Source organism: Myotis myotis, unplaced genomic scaffold (genome assembly GCF_014108235.1).
Source record: "Myotis myotis isolate mMyoMyo1 unplaced genomic scaffold, mMyoMyo1.p scaffold_m19_p_36, whole genome shotgun sequence".
NCBI lineage: Eukaryota > Metazoa > Chordata > Mammalia > Chiroptera > Vespertilionidae > Myotis > Myotis myotis.
In genome coordinates this window covers 113,379-140,572 of record NW_023416342.1, presented here as the reverse complement: position 1 = coordinate 140,572, position 27,194 = coordinate 113,379, and the positions used below count along the sequence as shown (strand labels likewise).

Below are 27,194 nucleotides of genomic sequence, written 5' to 3'. Positions count from 1 at the left end.
GACGCAGTCCCCGGAGCCGAGCGAGGACCATGCCATCGTGGGCTCAGGGGTAGACCCTCAGCCCAGGAGCACCCCTACCCCGCCATCCGGGCCTCCCCTTCACCGGGCCGTCCTGCTGGGAAGCGCGGCCAAGGGCAAGGTGAGTGCACCGCCTGCTGTGTGTTCTCCCTCAGTTGTCACGGGCTCAGGACTGTGACTCACAAATGAGCCTTCTTCACCCTAAAGGACAGCTGTCAATGCCAATTTTAAACCGTCCTCAGAAGCATGCGGCCTGAGCTGCATCCTGTCCTCACTCTGCGGTCTGTTGCTGAGAGGGGCTGGGATGCTGGGGAGGGGGCAGCAGGGACACAGGGACAGAGAAACATGAGCCCGGAGAGCGGGAGGGGAGGGCAGCTCTGTCCCTATCCCCACCGCCTGGGGGTCCTTGTGCAGAGACAAGACCGAGCCCCGTGTCCCCTCTGTCCACTGTGACGCAGCCGTCCAGGCGACAGGCTGTGGTGCCGGCGGGGGAGGCGCAGGCAAAGCCTTCAGCGAGAGCAGGGGCAGTTTCTCCTGAGGGACAGAGACCCTCTCTAAAGGGACGATGACGTGACACCCCCAGGGAGCCCTCCGCTGCTGCAACACGTTTGTTTCCACAGGGAACAGGCGATGCTGTCGCACAGCTCCATGGTGAGGCAAAGGAAGCAGCAGGCCGCCGCCATCATGAAGGAAATCCACAGACACGGTACCCTGAGCCCCGTGTGGCATGGATATAGGAAGGGACACGGTGCCCTATGTCCTGTGTGGCATGGACATAGGAAGGGACACGGTGCCCCGAGCCCCGTGTGGTGTGGACATAGTGAGGGACACGGTACCCTATGTCCTGTGTGATATGGACATAGGAAGGGACACGGTGCCCTATGCCCCGTGTGGTGTGGACATAGTGAGGGACACGGTGCCCTGTGCCCGTGTGGCGTGGACATAGTGAGGGACACGGTGCCCTGAGCCCGTGTGGTGTGGACATAGGAAGGGACACAGTGCCCTATGTCCTGTGTGGCGTGGACATAGTGAGGGACACGGTACCCTGTGCCCCGTGTGACGTGGACATAGTGAGGGACACGGTGCCCTGAGCCCCGTGTGACGTGGACATAGTGAGGGACACAGTGCCCTATGTCCTGTGTGACATGGACATAGTGAGGGACACGGTGCCCTGCGCCCGTGTGGTGTGGACATAGTGAGGGACACGGTACCCTGTGCCCCGTGTGACGTGGACATAGTGAGGGACACGGTGCCCTGCGCCCGTGTGGTGTGGACATAGTGAGGGACACGGTACCCTGTGCCCCGTGTGACGTGGACATAGTGAGGGACACGGTACCCTGAGCCCCGTGTGGTGTGGACATAGTGAGGGACACGGTGCCCTGTGCCCGTGTGGCATGGACATAGTGAGGGACATGGTACCCAGAGCCCGTGTGGTGTGGACATAGTGAGGGACACGTTGCCCTGTGCCCGTGTGGCATGGACATAGTGAGGGACATGGTACCCAGAGCCCGTGTGGTGTGGACATAGTGAGGGACACGGTACCCTGAGCCCCGTGTGACGTGGACATAGTGAGGGACATGGTACCCTGAGTCCTGTGTGGCGTGGACATAGTGAGGGACACGGTGCCCTGTGCCCGTGTGGTGTGGACATAGGAACGGACACAGTGCCCTATGTCCTGTGTGGCGTGGACATAGTGAGGGACACAGTACCCTGAGCCCGTGTGGTGTGGACATAGTGAGGGACACGGTGCCCTGTGCCCGTGTGGTGTGGACATAGGAACGGACACAGTGCCCTATGTCCTGTGTGGCGTGGACATAGTGAGGGACACAGTACCCTGTGCCCGTGTGGTGTGGACATAGTGAGGGACACGGTACCCTGAGCCCGTGTGACGTGGACATAGTGAGGGACACGGTGCCCTATGTCCTGTGTGACGTGGATATAGTGAGGGACACAGTACCCTGTGCCCGTGTGGTGTGGACATAGTGAGGGACACGGTACCCTGAGCCCGTGTGACGTGGACATAGTGAGGGACACGGTGCCCTGAGCCCGTGTGGCGTGGACGTAGCTCAGCACTAAGGGGGACCCCCTGGCGTGTTCCCTACCCTGTGGCCGACTGTGCGCTCTCGGCGTGCCCGGGGCAGCGGCGCGGGCTGGAGCCGCCTTGGTCACTAAGCCTTTTGTAGTCCTCGTCTCATCTGGAAGCTATTTCCAGAGGAACAGCTGCTGGGCAGGAATGAGCCAGCTGACAGCTGATGTGCGGTCTGCGGGGCTGGCCCCTGAGCAGCACCAGCCTCCGCCTCTCCCTTCCTCCTGGGCCGGCCTCCCAGTTGTCTCATTGTTCATTCCCCCACCCTCCCCCTGGGAAACCTTGATTTACTCTCTGTGGGGCCCACAAATCATTCAAAATAGGCTCTATCTTCCCTTCTTTAAACAACAACAGAAGATGTGAAGTGGGAATTCACAGTCATTGTGAATCTCTTTAACCCTGAGCCCAGTCATCACCTTGAGTCATTAACTCGGGGAGGTGTTTTGTGTTGGAAATGTTTTATTCACGGTCCCTGGGAACAGGCAAAGCTCTAGTCATCTCAGAGCCTATGATTCAAAACCATTTGCAAGAGGAATGAGGGGCCAGGTGCTGTCCACTCTCTCCTTCCCGCAAGTCCCAGCAGGTGACTCCGGAGGCTGATTGTCTTAAAGAAACTGGCTTTGCTCCTGGGCGAAGGGGCGTGATGTTGAGGAGAGAGAGCCGGGTCCCTTCAGGGCTGATCTGGGCCATTCCCGACAGACATGTGGTTTCTGCCGGAGGCTCCGGGTTCCTGGACGGGAGCCTGACCTTCCCCCTGAATGACCCCGAGACCGGAGCCTGAGGTCTGAGGGCGGCGGGGCCGGGAACAGCGTGGTCACTCACCTTCCCTGAGGGAGCGCAGGGAGCCTGGGAGATGGTGTCCGATTCTCCGACGGCGCGGGCAGGAGCAGGTCCTGTGGTTGATCCTTTCCTGTTTCCTGGGAGACGCAATGGGCCCACGGCCCCAGCTTCGTGCCATGTCCCACGATGTCCAACCAGCTTGGGAGAAAGTGAGGAGGATTCGGACTTGGATTCCAGAACTGAAACCGCCCCGAAGTCCCCAGACACGCATACAGGCTTCCTTTGCTTGTTTCCTGCCTTGGGGAGTTTACACGACATGGCTTTTACCCGATCAATGCAGCAAAAATCCGATGGTCACTCGAGTTTGAGGCGAAATTGTTTACCTTAAAACTAGACCTGAGCTGCGTGATCATTTTCTCGTTGCATCATAGTCATATGTCAGTGGACCCATTTCATGAACTCAGTCTAAATCTTATGTGGACCCCACTCCGTCAGTCCAGACACAGACCTGCAAGGGTAAGAATGTGTTATTTTTATAGTGTAACTTTGGTGTTTATAAAATATTTAAAAAGTACAATTCTATCTTAAGGGGAGAAACCCTCAACAGTACCGTCTCAGCCCCAGGCCACGCGGGTCCCCGAAGCCCCCCTCCGGGTCATGGGGGAGTCCCACACCGTAGTGGAGTCACAGGCTCTGCCCTTGTTCGGCCCAGCTAGCAGGGACCCTCACCGTCTCGTCTCCCTGAGTCCCGCACGCAGAGCAGCTCTGTGCGTAGGAGCAGCGTCAGCCACCGCTCTGGCTCCCTCGGGCGTTGTCTCCGGGACCTGGAGATCAGGGGGTGTCATTGTTCAGGGAAGTGGCATTGAGGCCTGAACGGCAGAGGATCTGTTCTGGGCACGACCCTGCAGACTTCCAAGCACTGCACAGCAGCCCAGAACGGGTGACGCTAGACAAAGCATGCGACCATTTCCCTGCCAATGACAAGGCCAACCAGTCACACGGGACCGGCCCGTCCTTATAAAAACGAACAGGAGGGCGTCCTCGAAGCCCCCTTCCCTGTGCCTCAGCTCTTTTTGTAGAATTATCGTCACATATTTTTTACATCCCTTTGCACCAATCACGGAGCCTGCGGGAGAATGGAAGGTGATCACGGGGCGCTACACGAGCCCCTTCTAAGCAGGAGATGGCGGTTCGGTCCAGTTCTTGTTGTGGGGGAGACCCAGCAGGGGCGCCTCTGAGATCAGCAGTGGGAAAAGGTGAAAATAAAAAAACCAGAGGTCTACATCTGAGCCTTCACCCTCCTGAAGGAGAAATATCCTCAAAGAACTACTGAGGCGTGCTTTTCACATGGACCGAACCATGAGAAACCGGACAGACCCAAGTAAGAGGCCGCTACTAACCATACCCCCAACTGTGTCCTTGTGCGCCCCCTGTGCCTGGTGCCAAACCCATCTGGATGCCCAGTGGATAACTAACAAGGGTGTCCCTGCCCAGGTACACTGTGTCCTGGGGTCGCCGTCAGCATAGCAGCAGCGAGCCCACGGAGCAGCCGCCCGCGTTATGTTGACATACACAGTGTCAGAGCCACGTTGCTCCCGTCCAAGTGCGGCTCTGAGACACACAGAACCGCACAAGGGCCTGGCCAGCGTGTGCGCATGAGTTAGCTGTGGCCTGTTCTGCAGCGATCACCACCTTCCCCTGTCAGCACCTCTGCTGGGACTTGAAGACCGAGGACAGAGCGGGGGTGGGGGGGAGCAGAGGTTGCTGACAGAGAGAGAAGGGGGGACGGGATGGAGGGAGAGGCGCAGAGCACCCCTGGCTGCTGTTCGGAAGTAGCAGAGACTGGAAGTAAAACAGCCATGAGAGGTGGGGGCCCATGTCCCTGATCATAGGCACAGACGTTGCCGACAGCTTCAGAAGCAGGGGACTCACCACTGAGGCTGTTCTGCCGCCTCCGGTTCCCTCACCCGGGCTCTGCGAGGGCTTGTTTGTTGCTTTTTCTTTCCTCTTGGTATGTTTTTCGGTTTTGTTCTTCTCCCCTCACAACCTGTGAGCTGCTTTCTTAGCATGTGGAAGAGGACTGGGCGGACCACTGAGATTTCAGGAAAAGGGCTTGGTTTGTGCATGCGGGAGGCCTAGTCCACATGGGGTGCTGCGGTCAATAGGGTCCCAGGGGCCCTGGGGTCCAGACCACACATCAGAGTCCTCGCCCGAAAATGAGGAGGCTGGGCGTGCTGACACGTCGAATGCTTGGTTCCTGTCACTGTTTACGGAGCCGTGTGCCGAAGCAAACATCGTGTTTGGAGTTCCTCCACCAATAACCAAGGCGATGCCAATGTTGACACGGACTACAGGGCACTTTGAAACGCACGGAGCATAGCACCTGGAATTTCAGATGGAAGACTGTGTGAAGACCCTTTTCCTGTCTAAGCAGATCTTACACTGTAGTTGATCAAGTCATCATTATTAACACAAGCACAGCAGGAAGGCCTTCAAGGCCACAGATCAGAAAGTCCAGGGCAGAAAAATAACTTAGCCTAATGCCTGAGTGTACAAGTCTGTTAGTTTTCTTTGGTTTAACATTTCTCAGAACCCCCCAAAAAAGATGTTTTATTTTGAAAATCAGTGTAGTTTCTGGCAAGTGTTTAATTGAAGCCACAGGATTCCTTACCCAGTGTCTTTGTTGCCCTTGCTATGAACAGCAGCACTAAATGATTCTGCTTGTGGAATTCAATCTGTGTCATGTAATACCTTGGTAATATCATTTCTTCAATGTTTATAGCTTCACACAGCTATTAGGAGATAATATTTTTCTTAACATTTTTGAGAACTTTATTGCTTAGCACTCAAATCAAGGCAAAGAGATATAAAATAGGAAAATCAAAAAAGTTCCACGTGTATTTCAATATCAACTTTTTAGTATGGAGAAAATTATTAATAAACTTTTAATCAATTGTAGGCATTATGCAAAATCACAGTCTGTACTATTATCTATACTAATAAAAGGGTAATATGCTAATTAGGCCAGGTAGACCAGACATCTTCCAGCCGTCCTTCTGGACGTCCTTCTGGACAAAGCCATAGTGGTGGAGCTGAGCAGAGGTGGTTAGGGGCAATCAGGCAGGCAGGCAGAGGGGTTAGGGGTGATCAGGCCAGCAGGGGAGAGCAGTTAGAGGTGATCAGGCTGGCAGGGGAGCCATTGGGGGTGATCAAGCAGGCAGGCAGAAGTGGTTAAGCAGGTGAGCAGTTAGGAGCCAGCAGTCCGGAATTGCAAGAGGGATGTCCGACTGCCGGTTTAGGCCTGATGCAGGAGTGGGCCTAAACCAGCAGTCAGACATCCCCTGAGGGGTCCTGGATTGAAGAAAGTACAGGCCAGGCTCAGGGACCACCCCCCTCCCCATGCACGAATTTCATGCACTGGGCCTCTAACACACTGTACTGGGCAGCAATGTACATTTCATGGGGTCATATTCAATCCACATGGGCCACCCGCAGGCAGTCCTGTCGGGGGCAGAGGAAGTCTTGTGGCCTCAGTCAGGCTCCTCAGTGAGCCCCGGGCCCACCTGCAGCTGGGCATTCAGGTGGCTCCCCTCAGAGGTGTGCCCCCTCCACTGGAAGCGCAGCTGCCAGGCATCATGGGAAACGCCTGTAAAGTACCTTTCTCTCTTACTCCCATTATTTGTAAGTGGGTACCTTTACAAAGTGTGAATGGATTCACCTACTGATCTTAAATTTGTCACTTTGGCAGGATCACAATTTCAAACTTAAAACACAGCACTTCTTGGGCACACATAAATCGCTGTTAACTTAATTTCAGAATATTAATCTATAAAACTAATATGAAAAAGAAAAGAATGTTTCCTTTTGGAGGAATTTAAGCCTGGTGTCTACACATTGAAGTAAGGTTTGAAAAAGGAGCTGATCACATTTTCACTGATGACTCCTATTCTCCCAATAAAACATGATTTTCCTTTTGGTTCCCAGCATTCAGAGCAATGTGGCTCCACAGTATCAAATGTTTATGTAAGATTTTAAATCATAACTACAAGAAGATTGTACATTTGAGGACATTACTGAGAATTGGTCACAATTATTTAGTATTTCTAGTAGATTAAAAATTGTGGACTTTTTGGTGGAAATTGATTTGATTATGGTCAAGACCCTAAAGTTATATGTTGCTATCTATCCTTTCACAATTACATAGTTATTCAAAGATAATCCCTGATTTGCTTGAAAGAACAATAAACTATAATAGATGAAGTCCCATCAAATGATTAAAGAATAAACAAAGAATTCTGCATCAGTGCCAATGACATCAGTAGGAAAGTACGCCCAGCGATATTATTTTCATTGGATGACCTAATGCCACAGAGACAACCTACTAATCCATCGGGTCAAGGATGTGTACCCTGACTGCGTTGTATCATTTACCAGGCATCCAGCTCACACAGGCGGCTAAGACCCTGCAGGGGTTTGTGGCAAAGGGCAGGGAACAGCTGAAGTGGATGCCCTGTGTCCAGTTGGCAGCCTTGTTCAGGCTGAGCGTTTAGGCCAGCCGTGGGCAAACTACGGCCCGCGGGCCGGATCCGGCCTGTTTGAAATGAATAAAACTATTGAAATAAAAGACCGTACCTTTTTATGTAATGATGTTTACTTGGAATTTATATTAGTTCACACAAACACTCCATCCATGCTTTTGTTCCGGCCTCTGGTCCAGTTTAAGAACCCATTGTGGCCCTTGAGTCAAAAAGTTTGCCCACCCCTGGTTTAGGCAGTGAGAGTCCATACATTCGACTCTCCCCTTGCAGGCAGTCTGGGCCCTGATGGACACATCAGAGATTTAAGTATTGGAAGGGAAGGGAGGGGAGGAAAACCTTGGAGAACTTACTTTATATCCTTTGTTGTTCGTGTATGCAAAGTACATTGCCTGTGTTTAGGAGTATGCTAGGAACTACTTCACCACTGGTTCTTTTTTTTTTGGCGGGTGTGTGTGTGTGGGGGGGGGGGGAGGATGCCTTTGGTATAATTACTCCCTCCACGGCCCATTTCAGTACAATCAGGGTCACTGCAGGCCGACCTGGGAAGAGATGTGCAGTAACAGGACATGGTACAGTTTCCACCTAACGGATACAGGAGTTATAAGTACCCTCAAGGGCACAGTAACAGCAAAAAGTAGTAGAAGATGTAGAAAGAGATCCTTCTGAGTCTTTATAGCTTTGTTTTTAATTTAGTTTTTCTAGTGATCAACTTTATGTAACTTAATTGTAACAACAGCTGTGCTCACGGAGTTTCTCTGCTGGCTCGCGCGTTCCTGAGAGCTGAGCTCCGGTGAGCGTGCGCCTTCGCCCACTGGCCCCTTTCACGCAGCCGCACACATCAGTCATCCGTGTCTTTTCGTGGCTGGATGGCTCTTCATTAAACTTTTATTTTGAGGTAACTGTAGTTTCACATGCAAACGTGAGAAATAACTCAGAGCTGCCCCGTGGACCTTCCCCAGCACTCCCCCCAACCCCCGCAATGATAACGTCTCGTAAAGGAGAGTCCTACACCACAGGCAAACCTGACCCTGAGGTGGTTAAGACTCCTTCCTGCCCACCACTCCTCGGCTCCGCTCACCGTGTGTGCGTGTGTGTGTGTGTGTGTGTGTGTGTGTGCATTCTTTTCTTTTTCTCCCCTCCCCTCCCTTCCTTCCCCTTTCTTTCCCTTCCCTATAATGCGATGTGAGTGGGATCACACAGCAGAGGCCTCTGGGCTGGCCTTTTTCACTCCATGCAACTCTCTGGCCATATACCCAGGTGTCGCATGTCCCAACAGCTTGTCCCTTTTTATTGCTGCCTGTCACGGTACGGATGGCCCAGTGTTTTTAGCCATTTACCTATTGAAGTACATCTAGGTTCTTCCTGTTTCTGTTTTGTTTTGTTTTTATTAAGAGTAAAGCCGGTGTGACCATTTGCACACAGGTTTCTGTGTAAACAGGAGTGTCAGTTCACTGGGGTGACTGCCCCGAACGCTGGCCGTTCTGTGTTGGGCTTTGAACAGAACCCACACCGTTACTTTCCAAAGTGGCTGCACCATTATCCGTCCTGGCAGCGGATCGCGAGGGACGAGTTTCCCGGTGTGCCCGGCGCCCTCCCAGCACGAGGTGCGGCTCTAGTCCCCACTCCAGCTCTCGGAGGCCTGTGCGGTGACGTCTCCCTGCGTTTTAACTGTAACGTGAACAAGGCCTTTGACGAGCTGTTCACGTGCTATGGCACCTGCCTGTCTCTTCCGGGGAGATGTCTTCCTTTCTCTTGCCTGCGCTCTCATTACTCTAATTCAGTGGTTCTCAACCTTCTGGCCCTTTAAATACAGCTCCTCATGTTGTGACCCAACCATAAGATTATTTTCGTTGCTACTTCATAACTGTCATGCTGCTACTGTGATGAATCGTCATGTAAATATCTGATATGCAAGATGGTCTTAGGCGACCACCAAAGGGGTCGCAACCCACAGGTTGAGAACCACTACTCTAATTGGATGGTTTGCCTTTTTACTGTGAGTTCTGAGATTCTTCACTCTATTCTACCTACTGTCCAACACACAGACAGCGTGTGTTCTGCAAATATTGTTTCCTACATTGTAGCTTGCTTCTTTTTCATCCTTTAACAGAATCCTTCTCAGAATAAAAGTTTATAATTTTGATAAAGTCCCATTTCTCAGAGTCTTTTCTCTGGTGGACTATGCTTTTGCTGTCAGCTCTAACGACACTCTGCTCAGCCCTAGAGCCCAAAGGCACGGTCATGTGGCTTTCCTATTGCGGCTGTACAGTCGATGGTGGAAGGTAGGGATTGATATCTGACTACGGAACCAGTCTCGCATCCGTGGAATAACCCCACTGGCTCGTGTGGAATTATGTCCACATGTTGCTGAGTTCCACTTGCTAACACTTTGCGAAGGACCTTTGCTTCTGTTGGCGTGAGGGACATTGGTCTGTGGCTTTCGGTGTGTCCTCCTTGTTGGGTTTGAGTGTCAGGGTCGTGTTAGCTTAACAACGAATTGGGAAGTGTTCCCTCTCCTTCCGCTTTCAGGCAGAGAATTCTCCAGTGAAGCCTTTTAGCTCTGAAAGCCTTGGGGTTGGGACCTAGGGGCTGGGGCCTTGGGGCTGGGGCCTCGGGGCTGGGGCCTTGGGGTTGGGGCCTTGGGGTTGGGACCTTGGGGTTGGGACCTTGGGGCTGGGTGCCCTGGGGGTGCGGCCTTGGGCTGGGGCCAGTGACTTGGGACTGGGGCCTTGGGGCTGGTGACTTGGGGATGGGGCCTTGGTGCTGGTGACTTGGGGCTGGGGCCTTGGGGCTGGTGACTTGGGGCTGGGGCATTGGTGCTAGTGACTTGGGGCTGGAGTCTTGGGGTTGGGGCCTTGGTGCTAGTGACTTGGGGCTGGGGCCTCAGGGCTGAGGCCTTGGGGCTGGACACCTCAGGGCTGGGCTCAGAATGAATAGAGTTTTGACAGAGACAGGGAAATGGGGTGGCACAGATGGAAGGGTTGGCACTCCAGTAGCAGGGACGACTCAGACGGATCCATAAAACAGTGGGGAGCAACACGGAGCTCATTAGAGGACTCCAAGCAGCGCTGCTGAAACACTGAGTATGGGGAGACTGCATTCCACCACCAGCAACGACAGCTCACGTCCATCCCCTCTTTCTATGAGCCAAGTGCCATGTGAAGTACTCGGTCTGCAGCCTTGCACTCAGTCCTGCTATCAGCCCTACGTGGTGGGGGTGGTGAGCCCCACTTTAGAGATGAGGACACGAGGGTTAGAAAGAATCAGCACCGTATCCATGACTATGTAGTTGGCAAGGAGGCCAGGGTAGGCGGGGCGGCCGAGGCAGGCGAGGAGGACGGAGTTTAGGGAAGCCCCTGAGATGCATGTGGGTGTCGTTTTCCAGGCGCGGACGGCATGGACCTGGGCAAGAAGGTGAGCGTGCCCCGCGACATCATGCTGGAGGAGCTGTCGCACCTGGGCAACCGCGGGGCCCGGCTCTTCAAGATGCGCCAGCGACGCTCCGACAAGTACACGTTCGAGAACTTCCAGTACGAGTCCAGGGCGCAGATCAATGTACGTAACGCTTGGTCGTGGGGAGGGCACACGAATGGGCGCCGTTCCTCCTGGCGTGTGGGTTCCCAGGTTCCCAAGTAAGCGCTCTCTGCACGTTCTTCCCCTGAATGGTCCTGGGGGGACAGGGGAGTGCTGTGTGCGGTTGAGTGTGGGGTTCGGCAGGGACATGGTGAGCTGTGGACTGGGCTGTGGACGTGGCACTGAAGCCCGCCTGTCCTGCCAGCAGCAGGGGAGGGGGGAGGGTGGTGGTCTTATGAGGCTGGTCGGTGGGTGGGACCCTCCCGGGCACACAGTGCTCTGCAGAGCAAGGGGAGGAGCTGGGGAGCTGCAGACACGCGGGTCCCCAAGCACTGACTCCGCATCACGTAGGGAGGGCTGTGCCTCCTAACCACAGAGCCAGCGAGGACAAAACTCCTTGGACAAAAGTTTTCCTAAATGAGAAGCTAGTAAACAATAAAATAAGACGCGAAGCAGGGAGGCATGGGCCAGACTGACATACCTCGAAGTGGGGTTGGGGTGACCAGAAGAAATAAACCAAAGAACCTGTATACCAATGGTTCTCAACCTGTGGGTCGCGACCCCTTTGGGGGTCCAATGACCCTTTCACAGGGGTCGCCTAAGACCATCGGAAAACACATATATAATTACATATTGTTTTTGTGATTAATCATGATGCTTTAATTATGTTCAACTTGTAACAATGAAAATACATCCTGCATATCAGATATTTACATGATGATTCATAACAGTAGCATAATTACAGTTATGAAGTAGCAACGAAAATAATTTTATGGTTGGGGGTCACCACAACATGAGGAGCTGTATTAAAGGGTCGCAGCATTAGGTTGGTTGAAAACCACTGTTGTATACTTACTAGAGGCCCAGTGCATGAATTCGTGCATGGGTGGGGTCTGGCTGGCCCAGCCCCAATCGGGCAGATTGGGGCTGGGCCTGTCTGGATGAGGAGATGGTGGGAGGTTGGCCGGCTGGCCAGCCTGACCCAATAGGCCAATCAGGGCCAGGCCAGCTGGGGGAAGGGGCCACAGGCAATTGGCTGGCAGGCCCCACCCCCAATTGGGGTGGGGCAGGTTGCCAATCAGGGCCAGTGGCCTGGGGTAGGGGCCATGGGTAATTGGCCGGCTGGCCCCACCCTCTATTGGGGTGGGGGGGTGGTGATCAGGGGCGGGATGGTGGGGGGGAAGGAAGGGGATGTTTGGCCAGCAGGCCCTGCTCTTGATTGGGGTGGGAGAGTCCGATCAGGGGCAGGCCAGCAGGGGGGAGGGGCCACGAGGTTGGCCGGCCAGCCCCACCCCCTGATCAGGCCAGTTCGCTGGCCACAGTGGGCATCATAGTGACCGGTCGTTATGGCCCTTCTGGTCGCTGGCTTTTTATATATAGAGATATGCATAGCCATGGACACAGGCCACAGGGTGGGGAAGATGTGGGGGGTGGTAGGGGTTGGGAGGAAGCGGGAAAAGGGGGGAGGAAATGGGAGACCTCTGTAATACTATCAACAACAAAAAATATATTTAAAAATGAAAAACAAATAAAGCCAGTAAACAAACATACTCCCTGGTGCTCAATGCCATTTGCTCAAACAGGATGTATCATTTTAAAAATGGGAACTGTAGGTGCAGTGTGGGGCTCCCTCCGCTGCTCAGGAACTGGCCACGGTGAGCCACACACCTGCTCCCACATGCAGAGCGGCCACAGGACGAGCATCCTCAACCAGAGCTGAAGACCCGCGGCTGGTACACGGCCGCCTCCGTGCTCTGGCCCCGCCTCACACGCAGGCAGGCGGGAAGGGAGGCGGTGAAGGAGAGGAGCCTCCCGGGGGAGCACAGCAGAAGCGTGGTTCGTGGCGATTAAAACTCTCCTCGATAAATCACTGCAGAGGATATTCAGCAAAACGACCCCATTTCACAGCTAAACTACCTCTGCCTTTAGTGACGAGGGGCTTGGTGAATCCCTAGCATCTTAAATCATGTTGGGGGAGGGAAATGTGCACCATAACAAGTAATTCTGAAATAACACCAAGCTAAATACACTGGGATTCTGAATATGTGTTCATTTTGCTCAAAAAATAACTTTTACTATGTATTTGGCACACATTATAGAAACCTCAGGTGGGGCCCTTAATTTATGGCCTTTCATTTTGGTAAATATTTGGATTTTAGGACAAAGTAGTCTTTTATCCTCATATTTCTATAAAGGTAAGTAAGTATTAAAATATAAAACTGTACTTGGCCACGTCAGCTTATACGTAAATATAGAGATAAATAAGCATTAAAATATTTTCTGCTTATGTCACACCAAAACAAAGTCATAATTGGTCTTTATTTGATATGCTCATTACTGAATTTTTCTTTCTAAATTTAAAAGATAATTTGACTTTATACACTACTTATATAGATTGGCCTTTTTAAAAACACACATATTTCTCATATGTAAGTAAACATGCTTTATTATAGAGATAAGGTCTAGCCATACTTCTGAGGACATAACCAATTACAATTCTACTTTCTCTGTTAAAATGCAAATTGGTTTTTTTTAAAGTGCTTTATTATTGCCATAGAATAAATCCTGAGTTATAATAATAAACAAATTCACCTAAAACTTAGAAGACAAACATCTCTGAAGCATTTTATTTTCTAGAAATCCCAAGTTCTTCCGTCTACAAATTTATTCAACTTAAAGGGCAATTTCTTTTTGTTACACAGGACTATTGTTCAGATATCAGATTAAATTTCAAGACAAGACATATTAGAGAATCTAATTAAATCCCAACTATAAATAGAGTAGCAATGTGACAATGACGAAGCCCAGTGTTTGACCAGGATGCTCTGTGTTCGATTAGTAAAGACTTAAGAAGGAATCATAGTCACCTCATAGGGATGTGGTGACTGTGAATGGAATGACTGATACAAAGCCCTTGACACAGCACCTGGACAGTGAGGCTCAGAGAGCGGTGATGAAGTGGACTGTCATCCTAAGACAGCCCTTGGGTTGACTTCAGGCAAAGCTCAACCAAGACCATGCAAACTAGCGACGCCCCGTGAAACAATGAAGCACCATGGTAGCTAAACCCCGAATGTGTGGAGGAGGCCAGCACAAGTGACATTTCCTGTGGGCCTGTCTGATATTTCTGAGTTTTCAGCCGAGTTTGCTTTTGACCAATACAGCACAACCTGGCCATGCAGAATGGGAAACTGGACGGAAGCCCCTCAGAAGGGGGATCACAGCAAGCCCCCTTCACTCCTCCCAACACCCCGGACCCGAGGAGCCCCCCGAATCCAGAAAACATTGCACCAGGTAACTCGGCGCCTTACGGATAGAACCATAAAGTCGCTGTGCATTGTAATGTGTGGCTCAGGTCACGTGGATCCTTAGTAAATGGTATCAGAGTGGGACCGCTAGTCTCATTATGGTCAAAACGGGCAAAGGCAGGTTTACATGAGTGAGTACAAGCAACACAGAGCTTATCCTTGTGTTCTTGTTTATTAATTATTGTACTTTCCACATGAAAAAGAACTGTAGGCCTATTCTTGTAGACTCACCCCACATCGGTGTGAGGGTCAGTCTGAGGTCAATGTAAAACGGAGACCTGGGGGGGCCTGCAGGGACCGCCAGCGGCCTCGTGTCTTTCAGGTGGCTCACTGTATTGGCTGGCAACCACCTGTTACGTTAAACATTAAGTCATTTGTAATTGTATGGACGCTCTTTTTGTATAAATCTGTACAGTCCGTGGAGTGCTATGACATATATTTGTCTTCCTTAATTTCACAATAACTCCATGTCGCTTTACTACAGTCTGCACTTTACAAATTAAGACACGGAGGTTGCGAACGGCTATGTGTCAGTAGTGACGGATGAAGAATGACATCCGGGTCTGGTTCCAGATCTACAGTCACGGGACCATTATGTCTGTGGGTGAAAGCAAACCGGGGGAAACACACAGAAATCACACACTGTGCTGAGTAGTGGGATTTTAAGAAACTTAAGAAAGTATGAAATTTTTAAATGTCCGGTCTCCGCACGCCTGACCTCTGGTCAACTATAGGAGGAACAGGAAATAAGATGTGGGGGGTGTGACAATGGATCGCTGAATCCCACACCAAGGACAGACAGCAGAGGCGAGTCTGTCCCAGTGGCCACAGAACGATCATCTCACGCCCAGGTTTCCGCAGGGCCTGGTGGGTGAGGAGGGCGAGGGCGGGCCCAGGAGCACAGGGCAGGGGAGGGGGCGTGGGGGACCCGCTTCAGGCAAAGCCCAGATCTGGAGCACGGACATGAGGACCATGCCAGGAGGCGAGGATGCACGGGGGCGGGGGAGGGGGGCGCTGGGGGGGGGGGTGGGGAGGTGGGGACAGGTGTGCCATGCTGAGGGCCTGAGATTTTCATCCTGGGAAGTGAGTGACACGGTCAAGTTTTCCGGTCGTAGGTCCCGGGGCAGCAGTGTGGAGGGTGCCCGGGAGGCGGTGGGAGCCAAGGGTGAGCGTGAAGGCTGCTGGGAAAGGCCAGGCAGCAGAGGGGCAGGGCCTGGCCAGGGCAGGCGTGAGGGAAATGCGGAGGACGAAGGGCATTTTCTAGGGCAGTTTCCCCAGGTTCCCTCTGCAGATCCCTTGCATGAGATGTGTAAGCCACCCCTGGGGTGACTGCAGCCAGGTCTCTGGGGGAGAAGGCCCTCGACATTGGGCCCCTCCCGGCATTTGCAATCGGGGCCGAGGGAAACGGTCTGGGAGCCGCTATATTAGAACTCCTCCAGGAGCGCAGCTGGCATCACAGCGGCCTGTGGGAACGTGGCGGGTGGGGATACTGCTCTGCCTTGGGCATCGAGGGTAGAGGGATGCCTTGTGCTGAGAGCGGTTCTTCTGAAAACATTCCACGCGGGAAAAAAACAGGGGGTTAGAAAGGCCCTGAGGTCCCCGGGCTGGGAAGTACAAGAGGTGCTGGAACAGAAGGGCCCGGAGGTCAACTCAAACCTTGGAGTCACCCCGTGGGAGCCAGGGTGGAGAGGAAACGCCCTGGGCAGGATGACGGGTACGAATGAAGAGCTTCCAGGGACAGCAGGAGAGGGTGGCAAGCCGAGAAAAGACGCCCACAGAAAGGGGCTCCTCTCGGCAGCTGGGAGCAGTCAGAGAGGATGCAATTACTGCACCGCACAGCTACCCCGCGGTGGCCGATCAGCATAAAGGGAGGGCAGGCAGTTTGACAGAGGAGACAGGGCGGTTAGAGACGGGAAAGAGCCTTGGGACCAAAAGCAGGAGGCTGCAGCGGGAGGTCTGTGTGTGGGCCCGGGGGGCCTGGGTGCAGGGCCTGGGTGCAGGGCCCGGGAGGCCTGGGTGCAGGGCCCGGGGGGCCGGGGTGCAGGGCCTGGGTGCAGGGCCCGGGAGGCCTGGGTGCAGGGGCCGGGGGGCCTGGGTGCAGGGCCTGGGAGCAGGGCCGGGGAAGCCTGGGTGCAGGGCCCGGGTGCAGGGCCCGGGAGGCCCGGGTGCAGGGCCCGGGTGCAGGGCCCGGGTGCAGGGCCCGGGGGGGCCGGGTGCAGGGCCCGGGGGGCCTGGGTGCAGGGCCTGGGTGCAGGGCCCGGGAGGCCTGGGTGCAGGGCCCGGGGGGCCTGGGTGCAGGGCCTGGGTGCAGGGCCCGGGGAGGCCTGGGTGCAGGGCCTGGGTGCAGGGCCCGGGGGGCCTGGGTGCAGGGCCCGGGGGGCCTGGGTGCAGGGCCCGGGTACAGGGCCCGGGAGGCCTGGGTGCAGGCCCTGGCTGGGGAGGAGGGGGAGGAGAGACCTGCAGGAAGGACACAGCAGGTACGGGTTGTGGACGGAGAGTGCGGGGCTCTGCCATGAGGACTTGGGGCGGGCCACTCAGTGCATGTGCCAGCGGTTAGTCTATGTAGAGCTGCTGCGAGGGTTAAGTGGCGCTCGCAGACGTGGCCTGCTCCTGCGAGAGGAGCGGGCGAGGTGAGACCAGCCGCAGAGAGTCAGGGACAACGTCGAATGGGCCTGGGAAGACCAGGCCTCCCCCAGGGGGTGCAGACACAGCCCTCCCCGCGCTGAAGCCTGCGCAGCTCAGTCAGCACGTGAGGAGACAAACTCCTACATTTCTCCCAACACGTCAGCCAGGACAGGGACACTGTGTCCACTGCTGCTTCCTGAGCCCAGACCGCAGCCCACACTCGATGGGTATTTTCAAATCAATCCCGAACGGTGATAGCGGAGCCCAGTACAAAAAGGGCAGGGGTCCAATTTTAAAAATCAAAGGAGTAGCTACACGGACAAGTACACCCTGAGGTGGGGGATCCTCAGAAAATCCCTTTAGGGGGCGTAGCCTGTCCACCACGCGAGGCTGCTCATTCCGAGAGGTGGGGACAGGGCCCTCCTTCAGGGGTGACTGCATGCCCGCGGGGCGATGGCAGGGGGGCGTCCTGCCCAGGCTCTGCGCTCACTCCTCACTGTGTTCCCTGAAGGCTACTCCGGGCCCCTGAAGGAGGTCCCCCCGGAAAGATTCAACACCACAGCCGTCCCCAGGTCCTACCAGTCGCCGTGGGAGCAGGCGGTCAGCGACCATCCAGAGCTCCTCGAGGCGCTGTACCCCAGGCTGCTCACGCCCGAAGGCAGGGCAGAGCTGCCTGATTACCGCAGCTTCAACAGGTAATCGCGGGACACGGGGCGCGGGGCTCAAGGCACGGGGCGACCTGGGGCGGCCGGGCTCTGTGCCCTGCAGGGTCTGGGAAATCTTCTGATAGAAACCCCTGGGGCCTGGGGGTGCTGGGAGGAGGGTCCAGGGACTCCAGGCTTCTCTTGGGACTCTGAAGGCTAGCTGTTGGAATGAAGGTGAATGCGGGCTCTGTCAGTGCTCATGAAAATAAATGCTTGTGGATTGAATAATGGTCGCCTCCTAAAGTCAAACTGCCAGCCACAGACCACGGCACCACCGAGAGGCTCAAATGATCTCTACAATGTTCACACACGATGCTCACCAGTCAACTCAAAGTGGCCAGGCCTGACCATGAGACAAGACCAAATGACTACAAGTGAAGAGAAAAACAATAAACAACACAGACAGACACACAAAAGACTGGAATATCTGACACTCACTTTAAAGTAATTGTGAGGAACATGTTCAAGAGAAGAGATGACAAAAATGAAGAATCCCAGCCCATTGGGAATGGTTTCCAAAAAGGGTCAAATGGAAATTCTACAAAAAAACAGAAATACGGCAACTGAAATTGCTAAGTGCTAAGTCACTGGACCCATATAAAATCTGCAGGAAATACAGAGGCCAGAGAAATGCCAACATTTAGAGAGAGAGAGAGGGAGAAATCAGTACAGGTCGGTCTGTGGGACACACAACCCAGTGTCTTCAGTAATAAATTGCAGGGAAGGATGAGAGGGACATCTGTGGCATAAAAACGATTTGAAAGAGAGAATTCTGAAAGACAGGCAAAACTAAACCACTGTACTGAGACACGCACACTTGGGTTATTACCATAGAAAAGCTGTTTTTTGTTGTTGCTTGTTTTTTTAATAGATTTGTATTGATTTCGGAGAGAAAGGGAGATGGGAAAGAGAGATAGAAACATCAATGAAGAGAGAGAATCATTGATCAGCTGCCTCCTGCACGGCCCCTCTTGGGGATCCAGCCCACAACCTGGGCACATGCCCTTGATTTGAGTCGAACCTGGGACCCTTCAGACCACAGGCCAACGCTTTATCCACTGAGCCACACCAGCAAGGGCACCATAGAAAGAAGGTTTTTAAAAACATTTTATAAGTTGCTATTGTCCTGAAAGTCAAAACACCGCCGAGCCCTGGGCAGGCGAGGGCTGATTGGCAGGACACGCGGTGCTCCTGTAGGGACTCTGCACGGGCGCTGGTGGCCAGGCGGCTCGCTTTAGAATCAGCTTCTGTGCCTGTCTATGAGGTTTCTTACTCGTGTTATATTCAGTGATGGAAATGCTTTTTAAAAGTGAAGGAACAGATTTCACGGCAGACTGAACAGAGCGGGAGGGACTCAGAGACTGACGTGGACAGTGTGCAAAGTGGAGCAGAGGAGACAACGGGTTCCCACGGCAGGGGAAGAGCAGGAGACACACTTGGCAGTGAAGGTGCCAGCATACCGGTGTGATTAGAGGCTCGGGAGGGAATAAGAGAGAATAAGGCAGAAGCAATCGCTGAAGAATTCATGGCCCAGGAATTTTCAAAATTGACAAAACACATCAGGCCTCAGATTCAAGAAGTACTATGTGACCCAGTCAACCATGTGGTGGTAACCACGCAAAGGCACAGGGCTGCCAATCAGTGGAAAACCAAAGACCATGGGAACATCTTAAAGCTCATGGAATAACGCCTTTAAAATTATGAAATAAACTAGTGGCCCGTTGCACGAAGATTCGCGCAATAGGCCTTCCTTCCCCTGGTTGCCAGCACCGGTTTTCCTCCGGCACCCAGGACCCAGGCCTTTGGTTTGGCCACCGCAGCGAGGCTTGGCTTCTCTTCTCGGGCTGCTCCCAGCCCCTCCTTTTTGTTTTTTCCAGCTCCTCCAGCAGAGCCCAGGGTGGACTGGAAGCCTGGGTTGGCCCCGGTGACCCAGGCCCCCGGCCACTCCTTGAGCAGAGTACAGGGCAGGCGGGAAGCTTCGCTTCCTCCATCGCCGGGAGCAGCCCAAGCCTCCTGCTTGCTCCAGCTCCATGGCTGCCGCCATCTTCAGTCATCTTCAGTCTTCGCTCCACTCTGCATATGCAAATTAACCGCATCTTTGTTGGGTTAATTGGCATAGTCGCTCTGATTGGCTGGTGGGTGTAGCAGAGTGGCAAGGTGATGGTTAATTTGCATGTTTCTCTTTTATTAGTGTAGGTAATGACCTGCCTATAAGTCTATATCCAGTAACAATACTCTTGAAAGGTAAAAGTTAAAATAAAAACATACAGGCATGTTTCAGACAAAGAAGTTGTTTTAATAAACAAAAGGTATAACTATATAAAAGGAAAAATAAAACTGTCCTTATTCACAAATGACATGATTATGTCCCCAGGAAATTCAAAAGGAGCTCCAGGTTAGTAATTAGAATGAGTAAATTTAGTAAGATCACAGAGTACAAGGTGAACATAAAAATTAATGACATTTTTATATACCAGCAACAAATAACTACAAAATAAATAATATTCATCAAGTTTTACCTTATGATTTACATACTTTTTAAAATGTATCTTATACTTCAATAAATTTTTATTTTAAAAATATCACATAGGCAAAATAATCTCAATAGTTATCTGGGTCTTTAGAAATTGAATGTGATTAAAGCCATTCCTTTAATTAGTCCAGAACACATTCCAATCATTTTAAAAAGGTTAAAATAATTTCTAAGTACAAGTTGGGTTAGTATCTTTCCTGCAGTAGGTTATTTAATGGGATTTATTTTACTGAACTCAAGGTTACGAGAAAATAATCTGACCAGAAATTTAGTTCCTCATACAACTATTATACTTTTTTTAAAAAAAAACAAAACAAAACAACTATACAAAGCAGATTAGGAAACACTGCTTTTATTTTATTTATTTACTTATTTTTGTTGTTGTTCTTAATCGTCACCTAAGGATATTTTTCCATTGATTTTTTAGAAAGAATGGAAGGGATGGGGTGCGTGTGTGGGAGAGAGAGAGAGTGAGAGAGTGAGAGAGAGAGAGAGAGAGAGAGAGAGAGGGAGAGGGAAACATTGATGTGAGAGAGAGAGAGAGAGAAACATTGATGTGAGAGAGGCACATCTATTGGTTGCTTCCCACACACACCCTGGCCAGGGATTGAGCCTACAACCGAGGTACATGCTCTTGACCAGAATTCAACCTAGGACCCTTCAGTCTGCAGGCTGACGCTCTATCCATTGAGGCAAATCAGCTAGGGCCCATTATACATTTTAAAAAGAAGACATAATAAGAAGTACATTTTTCCTCCTTTTTCTTAAATAATTCAACATTATTATATTGACTTTATTCTAATACTTTTTTTTTCATTTTTGCTAAAACAAATGAGAGAAAGAGAGAGAGGTTTCCAAATATTCCCAGAGTCCTTTGCGAAGAGTAACATAATATTATTTGGTGGCCCCACTTTATTATACATAATCACTAGCTATTGTCAGTGACGTGTGGAAGGTGAGATGCAGTCCTGTAGCATTCAGCAGGGATAGGACTGATGAGAAATGCTCCCTAGTCTAAGCATGACTTCAAAATAGCCCACAGTTAGCACAACTGTGCATTTTTGCACTCATTTTGAATATACTACTTAAATATGCTGCTAGAGGCCCAGTGCACGAAATTTGTACATGGGTAGGGTCCCTAGGCCTGGCTGGCAATCAGGGCCAATTGGGGCCTTCCAGTCTGGCTGCCAACCAGGGCCTCCCTATTATACATTTTAAAAAGAAGACATAATAAGAAGTACATTTTTCTTTCTTTTTCTTAAATAATTCAACATTATTATATTGACTTTATTCTAATACTTTCTTTTTCATTTTTGCTAAAACAAATGAGAGAGAGGAAGAGAGAGAGAGAGAGAGGTTTCCAAATATTCGCAGAGTGCCGGCAGCCAGGGACTTCCTTCATTTTGCGCCACCCTCTGGTGGTCAGTGCAAGTCATAGTGAGCAATGGAACTCCTGGTCTCCTGGTTGAACTCCTGTAGGGACACTTTGCATATTAGCCTTTTATATAGATAGATATTGAAATAACACTATATTAAACCCATGCAAGATGTGAGGAAAATTGAACTAGAAGGTTTCCAGCTCTGCTTCAAAAAGCCGTGTGACGATGCCATTTAATCCTCCTTGTATTAATTTCCTCATCTGTAAAAAATTGCCCTAGCAGGTTTGGCTCAGTGAATAGAGTGTTGGCCTGCAGACTGAAGTGTTCCGGGTTTGATTCCAGCCAAGGACACATGCCTGGGTTGCAGGCTCAATCCCCAGTAGGGGGTGTGCAGGAGGCAGGTGATCAATGATTCGCTCTCATCATTGATGTTTCTGTCTCTCTCTCCCTCTCTGTAATCAGTAAAAATATATTTTAAAAAAATGTCTATGATTGCCTGGCTGGCATGGCTCAGTGGTTGAGCGTCGCCCTATGAACCAGGAGGTCATGGTTTGATTCCTGGTCAGGGCACATGTCTGGGTTGTGGGCTTGATCCCCAGTGTGGGGCGTGCAGGAGGCAGCCCATCAATGATTCTCTCTCATCATTGATGTTTCTATCTCTCCCTCTCCCTTCCTCTCTGAAGTCAATAAAAATATTTTTTAAAATGTCTATGATTATATGACTAAGTACCTTTAAATATATCATATACATGAGGTATTTAGTTGAATAACTTATATTTCTATACAATCATTTTACAAGATTCTTTACTTTATAGAATGATCAGTAATTATTAGGGGTGTAAGTCCAGCACTATTAATTAGTACAAATGTAATCCCATTACTGATCAAAGTAAATAAGAAAGCATCTATTAACTGTGAATCTGAGTGGAACAAGCTTCTTTCTCCATAGATGACCAAGTGTAAAATCACATTATGTCAAATCTATGTTTGAAGAAATGTTGTGGGAATTATAGGGATGCAGGGTTATCTCTGGTAGACTAGTCCAAATCTTTTAGTGGAAAATTTTGCTTCACTATCTTTGACTAAAACTTGAAACTATTTCCAGAGACCTTAAATTTCCTACAAGCAGTCTCACTTTGAATGTTTACCATCTCTGTGAAGGGACTTTTCTACTTTGTGTGCCTAGAGCAATAAAAATTCCAGCAAACAGGATACAGCCTCAATGGTGCCAAAGAAAAGAAAAGCCTGCCTTTCAAACAGCAGCTCTCGCTGGGCCAGAGGTAGGAGGTGGAAGACCAGGGATGGAGCGGAAAGGAATGTTTTCATTTACAAGAGAAGAAAATGACCCACAAACTGGGAGGGAAAAACAACACAGAACTGGAAAAAAGGGAAAAAGTAATACACTTAGTACCAAACTCAGATATTGGATTTCAGTGGCTGGGGAACACTTCTTCTTCTACTTAATGCAGGAAATAAAATAAATGAGTAAAATTTACATCTGGAATTCATAAACATAAGCTTAATTGACCAGATTCAGCCTAAATATTGAAGTGAAGTCCAGCATCTTGTATCCAGTGGAAACCATATATTCTTAAACTCCCAGGATGGATGTGTGTAAGTTTGGCTGCCTGTCATCACAAAAACCAAACCCAGAGGCCAGAGAAAAAGAAGACAGGTTTATTTAAGTGCCGGTTACCTGAGAAGATGGGGATCTCTTGTCCAGAGCCCATCTCAACACCACAGTGCAGGCAGAGGCTTTTATAAGGAGGGAGAGGGAACGCAGGACAAAGAAATCAAGGAAAAGGGTTGAAAAGTTCTCTGCATGCAGATCAGCACAGTCCACTCTGATAAAGACCTTGAAACTGGTCAAATGATGGCCTGGTGTGTGTCATCCTGGTTCTACCTTATATCCTGGTCAGCAATTCTCCTAGAGCTACAATGACTAAAGGTCAGAGTCTGCATCTTCTGAAGTTAGTTCCTAGGACTCCTATACACACACTAGAGGCCCAGTGCACAAAATTTGTGCATGGGGGTGGGGGTGTCCCTCAGCCCAGCCTGCACCCCCTCTAATCTGGGACCCCTCGGGAAATGTCTGACTGCCAGTTTAGGCCCGATCCCTGTGGACATCCCTCTTGCAATCCAGGACCACTGGCTCCTAACTTCTCACCTGCCTGCCTGCCTGATCACCCCTAACCGCCTCTGCCTGCTGGCCTGATGCCCCTAACTGCTCTCCCCTGCAGGCCTGATCACCCCTAACTGCCCTCCCCTGCCGGCCTGATCACCCCTAACTGCCCTCCCCTGCCGGCCTGATCACCCCTAACTGCCCTCCCCTGCTGGCCTGATCACCCCTAACTGCTCTGCCCTGCCGGCCTGATTGCCCCTAACCACCTCTGTCTTGACCCCTGCCACCATGGCTTTGTCCGGAAGGATGTCTGGAAGATGTCTGGTCTAATTAGCATATTACCCTTTTATTAGTATAGATGCTGTTTATCTACAAGCTACATATCAGTCAGAGTGAGCATTTGCAGAAACAATGTCGAAAGAATGGTGGGGGGGTTACAATCCCCAGTTACATGAGCAGCCCATGCAGTTGTGTGGCCCCGACTGGAAGGGCCATGCTTGCCACGATGCTTTGCTCTCTCTGTTTCGATAGTCTTAATGTTGTTATTATTGATCCTCACATGAGGATATTTTTCAGTTGATTTTTTAGGGAGAGCGGGGAAGGAAGGGAGGGAGGGGGAGAGAGAAAGAGAACATTGATGTGAGAGATCTACCTGTTGCCTCCCACACACACCCCGATGGGGGCTGGGAACAAACCTGCAATCTAGGTACACACCCTTGACTGGGACTCGAACCCGAGATCCTTTGGTCTGTAGGCCGATGCTCTAACCACTGAGCAATGCCGGCCAGGGTGATAGTCTTAACAATTATTAAGAAGGGCCCCCCAGTTTTTATTTTGTACTGGGGCCTACAAATTTCAAAACTGGTCCTGATGCTAGGCTCTGAACTTTACAAGTGTTTCATTTTACCCTCAGCAACTCCGTATTCAGGATATTCTTCCCTTAGGCCCGTGGTCAGCAAACTACGGCTCGTGAGCCACGTGCGGCTCTTTGGCCCCTTGAGTGTGGCTCTTCCTAAGCCTTAGGAGTACCCTAATTAAGTTAATAACAATGTACCTACCTATATAGTTTAAGTTTAAAAATTTGGCTCGCAAAAGAAATTTCAATCGTTGTACTGTTGATATTTGGCTCTGTTGACTAATGAGTTTCCCGACCACTGCCTTAGACTAACTACCATATTCTATGATGTGTTGTTCTTTTCCTCACGTCTCACTCTAAATTTCCCTGTGGACTCACTGAAGTTAATAATAATACCACCTTTTCATCTGTGAGTTCCTCGCACACAGCAGGGTAGATATCTTAAGCAATCACTTCTTTCTTGTATGAATAAATGAATGAGTCAGCAAATGAACAAACTATTTCTATACAATGGTACATCTGTAAAATGATAAGATACTGTCTTGGGCATCTTCGACATCCAAGAATAACAGGCTTTGCTTACGCACAGAATGAAATGTGAGTGGTAAAGACTCTTCAATTCGTTAAATCAAATGACCAGATGTGGGACGTGACCAGGTCGTGGCGTCAGGAACGTGGCAGCCACATGGCTGGACACCAGTCAGACACGGCCCCCGTGGGTGGGTGTTCCTGCACGCGCTGCATTTAGAAACTGGCCCCCGGAGGCCCAACACTCCTTACAGCATCTCCTGAGACTGTGGCGCGGGCTCGTGGCTGGACAAGCAGGCCTCCGGGGGCCTGGGTTGAAGTCCCAGGTCTACAGCTTCACAGGTGGGGGGCTCTGCGCAAGTCATGTGATAGAGCGTGCCTCCGTGTCACCCCAGACATAGGCATGTTAACAGGACCAGCTCCTAATCCATCAAGCCGTGGCACTGGGCACCGCACGGGAACTGGTTAGATGCTGACGCTCAGGACACGCCGGGGTGTCTCAATGAGCACCTGCACTTCAACAGGGGCCCACGGTGAGCAGCACTTCAAACAGCGGCCGGTGCACGGTGCCCCGTCCTGCCGTCATCGCTAGTTGTCCTTCTGAGGTTCCATGCTCAGCGGCACCTGCATGAGGACCCAGCTCCTGGTTCAATGCTAAGAGTAACGCCGACCCAGGCCCTCTCGTGAGCCCTGGGTGACTGACACGGACCACCAGTGCTGCAGGAATTGGCCAAGGAGTGTGGGCTGGGCTAGTCGCTGGGAAGTTAGGACTCACAGGCCACAGGACGCATGCAGGTGGAGTGGAGACGGGTAGTGGGGAGGACGGGGGGGGGGGGGGGGATATCTTACGCAGGGAAACATGAGCAAAGACAACCCAGGAAATGATAGTGACAATCTCCAGGTGCGGGGAGAGATTAGTTTAGTCACAAACTGAGAGTACAAACAACAGGTCTTCGCACAAATCCGTGGTCCCTGAATGGAAATGCTTGTCTCAGAGGTCAAAAACTGAAAGCCATGCTAAGAACACAGCATAACACGCCAGTAAAATGATGAATTAAGTTGGTTTTCTATGTTCCAGTAGATACATTTGGAAATTAATTTATTCTTTTTCTTTTCATTCCCCACAGAGTTGCCACCCCATTTGGAGGTTTTGAAAAAGCATCAAAAATGGTGAAATTTAAGGTCCCAGATTTTGAGCTACTACTTCTAACAGATTCCAGGTTCATGGCCTTTGCCAACCCGCTTTCTGGCAGACGGTCCTTCAACAGGACTCCTAAGGGGTGGATATCGGAGAACATCCCCATAGTGATCACCACCGAGGCCCCAGAGGAGCCCGCCGTCCCAGAGTCGGAAGACCTGTGAGCGGACCGCCGCGAAGGCCGCGGGGACCGCACACACGTCGCTTCTGTTATTCCACTTGCTGGCAAAGCCACTCGCACTCTTCAGCGGCAGCAAGAGCTCAGTAGTCACTTAGCAAAGTTCCTCTTATGGCATTGAATTCCCACCTCGGAGCAAATACTAATAAACAACCCGCAATCTTGTTTTAAACACTTTTTAGCTCGCTTGTGTTCATTCCTCACTTTGTTTTTGCGTGGTCCAAACAATCCCGCCTTCGACTGGGGAAGCCCAGATCGGACAAAAGGGTCCACCCTTTCTCCTTTCACACGAGCTAGTCCCAAATCCAGCTTTGCAAGTGGCATCTAGAATCAACGCACAGTGGAGGTGTTCAGACGCATTCCGGGCGGGATTTAAGGGGTGGGGGGGAGGGAGGAGGCTGGGCTGGGCCCTTCCCGGTGACCATGGACCGCAGCGTGTCTGGATGGAGTCTTTGCATGAGACATCTGACCGTTTCTAAGGGCCCTGTCTCCTTCTGCATGCTCTGAGTCACGCGGTAATTATCCCAGACATTCTCCAGAGTTCAGCTGGGTTGTTACACCGGCTTAACATTCCACCAAGGAGACTGGGACCATGACTCAGGGGACCCACTGTCCTGCTGCCTAGTTTTAAAGGCCAAGGTTACCTGCCATTCGAGTTCCTCACACCCCAGTGCTGTGTGCTGATGAGGTTCAACTTTACCTATACATTTTTAGGGGTGTGCAAACAAACACAATGCACGCTGCTATACCTCTAAGCAGATGTATATG

At 51.2% G+C, this 27,194-nt stretch overlaps 1 protein-coding gene and 1 long non-coding RNA gene across 3 annotated transcripts in view; one reads left to right on the top strand and one right to left on the bottom strand.

Moving 5' to 3' along the window:
- On the top strand, positions 1–26,603 carry MYOZ2 (myozenin 2). The gene is made up of 6 exons (XM_036303288.1): positions 1–139; positions 639–724; positions 10,808–10,977; positions 14,160–14,289; positions 17,440–17,623; positions 26,178–26,603. The coding sequence occupies exons 2-6, from the start codon at positions 649–651 to the stop codon at positions 26,410–26,412; spliced, it is 795 nt and encodes a 264-aa protein (XP_036159181.1). The 5' UTR covers positions 1–139; positions 639–648; the 3' UTR covers positions 26,413–26,603.
- Positions 2,558–27,194, bottom strand: part of LOC118652965 — a 43,981-nt gene continuing 19,344 nt past the window's right edge. Inside the window, exons 2-5 of one of the 2 annotated variants that reach the window (XR_004966736.1) lie at positions 4,817–5,267; positions 3,614–3,708; positions 3,268–3,392; positions 2,558–3,082 (exon numbers count right to left, since the gene is read on the bottom strand). This is a non-coding gene — a long non-coding RNA (uncharacterized LOC118652965). Of the gene's footprint in view, positions 3,083–3,267; positions 3,393–3,613; positions 4,283–4,816; positions 5,268–27,194 lie in introns of those variants that run through there. The other variant, XR_004966735.1, reaches the window with a different exon arrangement.